This window comes from Mercenaria mercenaria, chromosome 13 (assembly GCF_021730395.1).
Source record: "Mercenaria mercenaria strain notata chromosome 13, MADL_Memer_1, whole genome shotgun sequence".
Classification (NCBI taxonomy): Eukaryota; Metazoa; Mollusca; class Bivalvia; order Venerida; family Veneridae; genus Mercenaria; species Mercenaria mercenaria.
In genome coordinates, this window is record NC_069373.1 from 66,810,225 (window position 1) to 66,821,154 (window position 10,930).

Genomic DNA, 10,930 nt, shown 5'->3' on the forward strand with positions numbered 1-10,930 from the left:
ATCATTGTATATTGGCATATATCAAGCAGATTTCTTCATGCAAAAAAGTGAACAAGCGTGACTGATTGTACACTGACATTCCAGTGAAGGTTTATAATATATGTGACAATTGTGCATGTTGATATATGCATGTTACCTCGATATCACCATCAACATTATCTTGGCATGGGCTGGCATTTCCCTATATGAATGAAAATTATCAATCAGTAGTTGTTTTGAATATATAATTCTAATAATTGTCTTTTTTTCCTATAAATCATGTGGCCAGCACCTTTTCCTCTGTTTTTGTCTTCTTGGTACTAAATTTTACACAGTAAAATTTTGTTCGCTTGAATTATAAGGGACAAGCAAAATTTGTTTGAGTCAACATTATATATTTTGCTGGACCTGAATATGAATTTGAGCGAGGGGTTGTGTACAATTATCCGAGTCTGAGCGAACCAAATTTGACTGTAATATAAAAATATGCAAAAACACCAGATAGAGCTAAAAACAATTAGTAACAAGTGACTAAGTATTGCAGTGGCAATCCCCTGTAACCGGTAGAAAACTGTGTAACTAAGTGTTAGTCCCTTGTGATTGTTGGCAACAGTGTTAGGACTAAAGATGCTCAAGGCATTTAGGATCTAAGAAACAAAAATCATTTTTACTAATTCTATAGTGACCTTGACCTACAAGCACAAATCATGTTTGCGACACATTATCTCATCATGGGGAACATTTGTGTGCAGTATTAAGACATTCCAATCCATCAATGCACATAAAAGTTACGGAGTGGAAACAATTTTACTTGACCTTCAGTAGTGGCCTTGAACTTTGACTGACAACCATGGGTCATGTGCGCAACACATAGTCTATTCATGGGAAACATTTCTGTGTAGGTAATATAAAAATCCTTAAATGCATATAAAAGTTATGGATTTGGAAACAAATTTTTACTTGACCTTGAACAGTGACCCTGACCTTTAATGACAAACATATAATATCATTTGTTGACACATTGTCTCCTCATGGGGAACATTTGTGTGTAGCACTAACATAATCCATCAATGCATATACAAGTTATGGAGCAGAAACTATTTCTACTTGATCTTCAATAGTGACCTTGACCTTTGATCTATAATCATAAGTCATGTACGTGCACAGGGCACTAGACAACTTTTGGGGACAGGTACCCATACCCTTCAGGAAGGGGAATTTTCCTTGTTTTAAGACAAAAGGGGAAGGTTTTAGTCATATATATGTTACTACTTTTCACACTTATGAATACTGTTATCAGTCATTTCTAGCCAATGTAACTATATTGACGCAGTAACCTTCCTTTGGGGCTTGAAAGAGAGTTCATATCTAGTTGTGTCAAACAACCTAGCTATTATCAGGGGAATTTTCTTCTGAGAAAGGGGAAAAAACATATTATTTTATGAGGGGAATGGGGCCTGTAGCTTGTGAATGTAGCTTGAATACTTTTTGAATTGCAGGATTCAGATTTGCAGACAGACAGACGAATGGACAGCATTCTTATAGTCCCCCCCCCCACCCCCACCAACAATAACCATTTCAAAGATGAAAACTTGAAAGCTGAGGTAATTAGCTGCTTTCTTCAGCAGCTAGATATGCAAAGCATTCATTAGATTTGAGTGATGACTTCGTGACAACCTATTGTTATATGACTAGGGTTTGCTTTCTTTTTACAGCAGATAAAATTTATTTCCAGGCAGCAAGACATTTAAAAATGGGGCAAACTGTTAATTCCTATTTCAACCATTTACAGGCATATAAAAGCTATATTCCTCATAGAAACTTTCCTAATCAGCCCATGCAGTTTCAGGAATGAGTCACCTATTTATCTTATTAACTACCCTACATCTCTGACACTTATTTTGATGTGACAAATTAGTCCCTAACACTGATCAGGGCCCTGTCCAACTGAAAATATCATATCTTTATGTTTTCTTTTGGAATACGAGATGATAATTAAATACACAGTATTTGATGAAAAGATGGAAAAATGCAATAGCTCTGCCCTGTTTTTAATATCAAATACAGTTGTCAAATATAATGTTGTAAAATTGTTGAATAAATCTAAAAATGCAAGTGCAAAAAAATCTTTTTTTGAGATGTTGCCAAAGCAGTACTGATTCAAATATTGTCAACCAGCTTGTAATTACCTGCAGTAAATCCAGAACAATACTTTTTACTGATTTAATATCATCAAAATCAGACCTCCAATTTTGAGTAAGTCTAGTTAAATCTTATAATGCACCCCACCCACCTTGTACACCCTTTGAAAAGGGCACCTGTCCGTTTAATTGGCAAGTATATTCGATACTGAAGAAAACCCCAATGTCATAACGAATGCATTGACATCTCACCTTATAGCTATCTTTAGATGACATTGTGTCATTCACTTTATATGTCACAAGCTGCACAAATCATCTGGAAAAATTAAAAACACAACACCTTTTCTTTTGTTGATACTGTTGTGAAGTAATTGCAACTTCCGGCAGGGGAGGCTAATCGTGCTATACTAAAGTATGTCAGGCGCGTAGTAGGTAAAAGATTCAAAACACCGATGCAAGGAGTATAAAGACTGTATAAAATACACTGATCTATGAATAATAATCTTCATTTCTTCAATTTAGGAAGATAAGTCTTATCGAAACCAAACACATTTATCTTTTATTTAGAGTCTTTGGAAAAGGCATCAAGCTTGATAAAAGTCATGTAGCATTCACTTTTCCCCGCCTTTATAACTTTTTAACTTTTATCAAGTGATTAACCAGTTCACAAGCAGGGACAGTGCAGTAAAAATATAATTTTCAGATTTTCAGGGATGGGGAAGTGTATATTTGTTGTAAAAATTACAATTAAGGACAGAGAAGGGGGGGGGGGTATGATGTAGAGATAATAGAATCTATATAGAAACTTATCTGAAAAATGGAGTTAGAGGATGGTATCCTTGTGACCTTGGTGAGACACTGGCCCCAAGATCTTCCTTAAACTTATGATACTTTATTGTATAAAGTTTATATTTTTTACTCAGAGCCCGGAAAAGCAAACAAGAGGGCCATGATGGCCCTATATCACTCACCTGTTATCATTGCACTTGAGGACAAGAAGGTCCTCAGTAAAATATCAAAGTCCAAAGGACAGGAACAACAAAGGAAAGAAATTTAACCAAAAAGAAAAAAGTTCTTACAAGGTATAGATATGTCAAAATACACCTAAAAATTGGAGGTACCATCCATGTTGTACCACAGAAAAGTGGTCTCGGTTTTTCCCTACGGCCAATAATAAAAAAGTTACTAAAAATAAGCTATTTATAGTAACGTAAAAGGGAAGTAATTAAAAAAATAAATATTGTAAGTGAACAAAAGAAGGATCTGCCAAATAAATCTGTTGACATAAATGAAATTTCAGATCAGTATCTTCATTAGTTATGGAGATGTACCCATTTTAATTTGAAATAAAGGGAGGTAATTTGACATAAACCTGTCCATAGTTATCCACCCTGATTGTCTCTGTCCAATTAATAACAATACTGGTTGCCGACCCAGATTCGGACAATTTCACAACCTTTTCATCTGTCATATTTTAATTTTTAATTCAAGATTCATCAAAATGATACCTGAATCAAGTTCAGATCTTCGGTGTCGCTAAACACAAATTTGTTTGTATATAAAAATAAACTGAACACGTCACTGAGGCCTGAAAGAGGGTACGTAAATTTAACGTTTTCAGCGTGTTGCAGGACCCAGAAATCAGACAGTAGGAAAATACTAATTATCATCACTTCTGTTTGGCAGAATCACGTTTAGGTCGGTTTTAATGATAAAAAGTATTGTTAACCTTGTAAATGTTTGATGCTGCTGAGAGTTTGAAAAATCCAGCTGGCCTACATACGACACAAAATTTTAGGTAAAACAATTTGGTTTAAACGCATTTAACTAGTGGTATTAATGGGAAAACAATCTATTTTGATTACAATCAGGGGAGGTAACCAGATATAAAATAACTCTGGAACCTACGACTGGATCTGATTTGTCATGGAATCCAAGATTTATTGTTGTTGAAGATATTTTGTAAGTTTGTATCAAATAAAACCATAAATGAAGTCTCTATATGGCTGCAAAAGCCAAAATAGCCAATTTTGGACCTTTAAGGGGCCATAACTCTGGAACCCATAATGGAATCTGGCCAGTTCAAGAAAGGAACCAAGATCTCATGGTGATACAAGTTATGTGCAAGGATGGTAAAAATCAAATCATAAATAAAGCTGCTATTGTGCAGACAACTTCAAAATAGCTAATTTTGGCTGTTTCAGGGGCCATAACTCTGGAACCCATAATGGGATCTGGCCAGTTCAAGAAAGGAACCGTGACCTTATGGTGATACAAGTTGTGTGCAAGTTTGGTTAAAATAAAATCATAAATGAAACTACTATCATGCAGACAAGGAATTGTTGACGCACGGACGCAAGCATGGACAGACGGACACACGGACTGACGACAGACGAAGGGTGATCACAAAAGCTCACCTTGTCACTATGTGACAGGTGAGCTAAAAAAAGTACCAGAAATTAAGTCAGGTCCCTGTGACCTTGACCTTTGAGCCAAAATCAATAGGGATCTTCCTCAAACTTGTGATATTTAGTCATTGTGTAAAGTTTGAAAGCTGTAACTGTTGTACTTATTGACATAGAGCCTGGAAAGCTAAACAAGAGGGCCAAAATGGCCCTATATCGCTCACCTGTTATCATTGCACTTAAGGACAAGAAGGTCAAAAAAATCATAATCAAGTTCAATCAAAAGAATCATGAGAAAATATAGTTGAAATTTTCTTAAAGGTACAGATATGTCAAAATACACCTAAAAATTGGAGGTACCATCCATGTTTTACCACAGAAAAGTGGTCTCGGTTTTTCCCTATGGCCAATAATAAAAAAGTAACTAAATAAGCTATTTATCGTAATATAAAAGGGAAGTAATTAAAAAAAAATATTGTAAGTGAACAAAAGAAGGATCTGCCAAATAAAAACAAGAGCATTGCAATGCAACGCAAATGCAGAGCAATATACACACAAAACGAAGTCATATGACCTTTGACCCCTAAATGTGACCTTGACCTTGAAGTGAGCCATTTGAAAAATGCGCTCTGCACATCGTTTTGATGTGGTGAACATTTGTGTCAGGTTTCTTTGAAATCCTTCAAGGGGTTCAAGAGTTACAGAGCAGAAGGGAAATACGCTAACCAACAGACAGACAGACAGACGGACACCGAGGTGATAACATAATATGTCCCTTACGTATAAAAAGGAATCAAGATCTTATGGTGATACAAGTTGTGTGCAAGTTTGGTTAAAATAAAATCATAAATAAAGCTGCTATTGTGCAGACAAGGTCAAAATAGCTAATTCTGGCCCTTTCAGGGGTCATAACTCTGGAACCCATTATGGGATCTGGCCAGTTCAAGAAAGGAACCAAGATCTTATGGTGACACAAGTTTTGTGTAAGTTTGATTAAATTCAAATCATAAATGAAGCTGCTATTGTGCAGAAAAGGTCAAAATAGCTAATTCTGGCTCTATCAGGGGCCATAACTCTGGAACCCATAAAGGAATCTGGCCAGTTCAAGAAAGGAAGCAAGATCGTGTGGTGACACAAGTTGTGTGCAAGTTTGGTTAAAATCAAATCATAAATGAAGCTGCTATTGTGCAGACAAGGTCAAAATAGCTAATTTTGGCCCTTTCAGGGGCCATCACTCTGGAACCCATAAAGGAATCTGGCCAGTTCAAGAAAGGAACTGAGATCTTGTGTTGATACAAGTTGTGTGCAAGTTTGGTAAAAATTAAATAATAAATAAAGCTGCTGTTGTGCAGACAAGGTTAAAATAGCTAATTTTGACCCTTTCAAGGGCCATAACTCTGGAACCCATAATGGGAACTGGCCAGTTCAAGAAGGGAATCAAGATCTTATGGTGATACAAGTTGTGTGCATGTTTGGTTAAAATAAAATCATAAATGAAACCACTATCGTGCAAACAAGAAATTGTGGACGGACGACCGACGGACGACAGACGAAGGGCGATCACAAAAGCTCACCCTGTCACTACGTGACAGGTGAGCTAAAAATACCAGAAATTAAGTCAGGTCCCTGTACCTTGACCTTTGACCACTGATCTCAAAATCAATAAAGATCTTCTTCAAGTAGTACTTAGTCATTGTATAAAGTTTGAATGCTGTTTTAATTGGTGACTCACAGTCTAAAAACTATTTTCAGTGTCCTGGTTACTGTGACCTTGACATATGACCCTTAAACAAAAAGGATCCTCCCCAAGTGGTGCTTAGTCATCCGGTAAAGTTTGAAGTTTGAATCACCAATGAAACAGTTATATGCCCTCAAAGATGGAGTTGGTATCCCAGTCTTCTTTCTAAAATATTAAAAACTAGATGTGTGTGCATTCATAGGACACTGGTGCCTCCACTTCCTACCACTGTACATTATTTGAGCCGCGCCATGAGAAAACCAACATAGTGGGTTTGCGACCAGCATGGATCCAGACCAGCCTGCGCATCCGCGCAGTCTGGTCAGGCTCCATGCTGTTCGCTTTTAAAGCCTATTGGAATTGGAGAAACTGTTAGCAAACAGCATGGATCCTGACCAGACTGCGCGGATGCGCAGGCTGGTCTGGATCCATGCTGGTCGCAAACCCACTATGTTGGTTTTCCCATGGCACGGCTCATTTCATGACTCTAGGTGAAATATTTTTAAAGATAACTGCAACATAAGCTTTTAAGCATTTTATTTGTATTTATACTAAGTCAAGGCTCATACTCTGGTCTGACTGAGTGAAATCTAAAACAGATCACCAGGTGCACAACACATGCTTTATAACAATCCTCAAAATTTGTTTATTACTCTTGGTAAAATACTTTTGAGATACATGTGACACTAATTTTTATGCCCTCAATGCATTTTTTTTTACTAAGTCAACGTAAGTAATATTCCTGCATGGATTCATGATTCTAGGTCACATCTTTAAGATGTACGCAGCACAAACTTTTGAGCACATAAATGTGTATTTTTTACTAAATCAAGGACCATAACACTGGTCTGGCTGAGTGAAATCCCAAACACAACTTCACATGCTATATAACAATCCTGTAATGTGACTCTCAGTCAGATACTTTTTCAGATAAAAATAACACAAACGTTTATTCCCTTTTATGCACATTATTGACTAAATCAAGGGCCAGAACTCTGGTTTGGCCGAGTGAAATCTCAAACAAAACCGTAGGTATTGAAAAATACTCCTATAATGTTTCATAACCCTAAGCCAAATATTTTTGAGATACATGCAACACAAACTTTTTGGCATTTGTTATACATATTTTTGACTTTTTTTATGCATATGTAGTCAAGTGCCATAACTCTGGTTTGGCTGCTGAATGATAATCCTATGAGGTTTGATGACTCTTGGCAAAATGCTTCTTGAGATATGTATTTTTACGCGTATTTTGACAAAGTCAAGGGGGCATACCTCTGGCAGGGCTCTGTGAAATCCCAATTAAAACACCAAGTGCACAACTGCACATGCTAATTGACAATCCTGTGAGATTTGTGAAGTCTGGGTTACTTTTTGAGACACCAGCATCTATAAGTGCCCCCTCCTTCCAAATTTTGGTGGTGGTGGTGGTGGTGTAGGCAGGGGTGGGAGATGGGCTCAAAAACAAAAATCCATATTATACATGTATAACAAACATAATCATGTAATCTAAAATATTTTATTATTATAATAATCAGGACTTATAAATGATAAACATACACTTTTTGGTCAAAACAAAATGAAAAATAATGATTCATCTTTTTAACTAATAGTTAAAACTACTTACAAAATGTGTATTGTCATACTGCACATGAACTTATGGCTCCTAATAACAATGTTCATGTAATTAAGCATATTCCATATTGTGATTTCAGCATGGAAAGCAATCAAATTGTGTGAGCTACATTAATGACTAAGGGAAGCATGCTGAAATGAGCCATATTAATGGTGGAAGCAGGCTTAAATATGCTATCTTAAGACCAAGGGAAGAATGCTGAAATAAGCCGCATTAATGACGGAAGCATTCTTAAATAAGCTCCAATAATGACCGAGGGAAGCATGCTGAAAAGAGATGCATTAATGACAGAAGCATGCTTAAATAAGCAGCTCCATTAATGACCGAGGGAAGCATGCTTAAATAAGCTCCAATAATGACCGAGGGAAGCATGCTGAAACTAGCTGCATTAATGACCAAGGTAAGTATGCTTAAATAATCAACATTTATGACCAAGGTAAGTATGCTTAAATAATCAACATTTATGACCGAGGCAAGCATGCTTAAATAAGCTGCATTAATGTCAAAAGTAAGCATGCTTTAATAATCTACATTTATGACCGAGGCAAGCATGCTTAAATAAGCTGCATTAATGTCAAAGGTAAGCATGCTTAAATAATCTACATTTATGATCGAGGCAAGCATGCTTAAATAAGCTGCATTAATGTCAAAGGTAAGCATGCTGAAATAATCTACATTTATGACCCAAGCATGCTAAAGCAAAGTACATTAATGACTGAAAGAAGCATGATGAAATGAGTTACATTAATGACAGAAGTGTACTAAAGTAGTAAACAATAATAAGAAATCACATGGAATTTGCCATTATGGGTTAAATACCATAAAATGAGTCTTCCTTACCACATGTAAATTAATGACAAGCGGACCATGATGGTCCTGAATCGCTCACCTCTTCCCACATGACCCAGTTTTGAGTATGACGTCGTTTTTTCTATTATTTGACATAGTGACCTATTTTTGAGCTCATGTGACCCAGTTTTGAACTTGACCTAGATATTACCAAGATAAAAATTCTGATCAATTTTCATGAAGATCCATTGAAAAATATGGTCTCTAGAGAGGTCACAAGGTTTTTCTATTATTTGACCTATTGACCTAGTTTTCGAAGGTACGTGACCCTGTTTTGAACTTTATCTAGATATCATCAAGGTGAACATTCCCACTAATTTTCATGAAAATCTCATGAAAAATATGGCCTCTAGAGAGGTCACAAGGTTTTTCTATTTTTATACCTACTGGCCTAGTTTTTGACCGCACATGAACCAGTTTCGAAACTGACCTAGATATCATCAAGGTGAACATTCTGACCAATTTTCATGAAGATCCAATGAAAAATATGGCCTCTAGAGAGGTCAAAAGATTTTTCTAATTTTAGACCTACTGACCTAGTTTTTGACTGCAGTTGACCCAGTTTCGAACCTGATCTAGATATCATCAAGATGAACATTCAGACCAACTTTCATACAGATCCCATGAAAAATATGGCCTCTGAAGAGGTCACAACGTTTTTTCATTATTTGACCTACTGACCTACTTTTTGATGGCACGTGACCCACTTTCGAAACTGACCTAGATATCATCAAGATGAACATTCTGACCAATTTTTATGGAGATCCATTCAAAAGTATGGCCTCTAGAGAAGTCACAAGGTTTTTCTATTTTTAGACCTACTGACCTAGTTTTTGACCGCACATGACCCACTTTCAAACTTGACCTAGATATCATCAAGATGAACATTCAGACCAACTTTCATACAGATCCCATGAAAAATATGGCCTTTAGAGAGGTCACAAGGTTTTCCTATTATTTGACCTACTGACCTAGTTTTTGACGGCACGTGACCCACTTTCAAATCTGACCTAGATATCATCAAGATGAACATTCCAACCAACTTTCATACAGATCCCATGAAAAATATGGCCTCTAGAGAGGTCACAAGGTTTTTCTATTATCTGACCTACTGACCTAGTTTTTGATGGCACGTGACCCACTTTCGAACTTGACCTAGATATCATCAAGGTGAACATTCTGACCAATTTTCATGAAGCTCTCAGGAAATATATGGCCTCTAGAGAGGTCACAAGGTTTTTCTATTTTTAGACCTACTGACCTAGTTTTTGACCGCACGTGACCCACTTTCGAACACGACCTAGATATCATCAAGCTGAACATTCTGACCCATTTTCATACAGATCCCATGAAAAATATGGCCTTTAGAGAGGTCACAATGTTTTTCTATTATTTGACCTACTGACCTAGTTTTTGAAGGCATGTGACCCAGTTTCGAACTTGACCTAGATATCATCAAGGTGAACGTTCTGACCAATTTTCATGAAGATCTTGTGAAATATATGGCCTCTAGAGAGGTCACAAGGTTTTTCTATTTTTAGACCTACTGACCTAGTTTTTGAAGGCAAGTGACCCAGTTTCGAACTTGACCTAGATATCATCAAGGTGAACATTCTGACCAATTTTCATGAAGATCTTGTGAAATATATGGCCTCTAGAGAGGTCACAAGGTTTTTCTATTTTTAGACCTACTGATCTACTTTTTGGCCGCACGTGACCCAGTTTCGAACTTGACCTAGAATTTACCAAGATGAACATTCTGACCCATTTTCATAAAGATCCCATGAAAACTGTGACCTCTAGAGATGTCACAAGGAAAAGTTTACGCACGCACGGACGAGGGACGCTGCGCGATCACAAAAGCTCACCTTGTCACTTCGTGACAGGTGAGCTAAAAACTCAAACATTAATAAGCCCTTATCAGTTAAATTATCACACTAAACAAGATGACATTCAGAAAAAAGTAATTAGAAGTACAAAACAAGAGCACCGCCTTGCGGGTGCTGACGCTCATCTGATTTTTTTTGTATAATAGAAATATTGTCCTACCCATGATTTTCTAAGTCTAAAAAGGGCCATCACTCTTGCAAAAAGCAGGATAGAGTTATGTTTCTTGATGTACAGTGTCCACTTATGATGGTGAAAAACTGTTGCAAGTTTTAAAGCAATAGCTTTGATAGTT

General features: G+C 36.7%; 1 protein-coding gene across 9 annotated transcripts in view; it reads right to left on the reverse strand.

Annotated features, from left to right (window-relative positions):
* LOC123530246 (inner centromere protein-like) overlaps nucleotides 1-2,512 on the reverse strand; it is a 31,367-nt gene extending 28,855 nt beyond the window's left edge. For 7 of the 9 annotated variants that reach the window (XR_008366840.1, XM_053522124.1, XM_053522123.1 and 4 more), the window contains exons 1-2: nucleotides 2,373-2,485; nucleotides 137-181 (exon numbers count right to left, since the gene is read on the reverse strand). Coding sequence is in view for 8 of the 9 variants with exons in the window: in XM_053522124.1 (XP_053378099.1) it covers nucleotides 137-181; nucleotides 2,373-2,396 (69 nt within the window). In the remaining variant the exon portion in view is untranslated. Of the gene's footprint in view, nucleotides 1-136; nucleotides 182-2,372 lie in introns of all 9 variants that reach the window. The other 2 variants (XM_053522130.1, XM_053522125.1) reach the window with 2 other exon arrangements.
* Nucleotides 2,513-10,930: the final 8,418 nt, after the last annotated feature.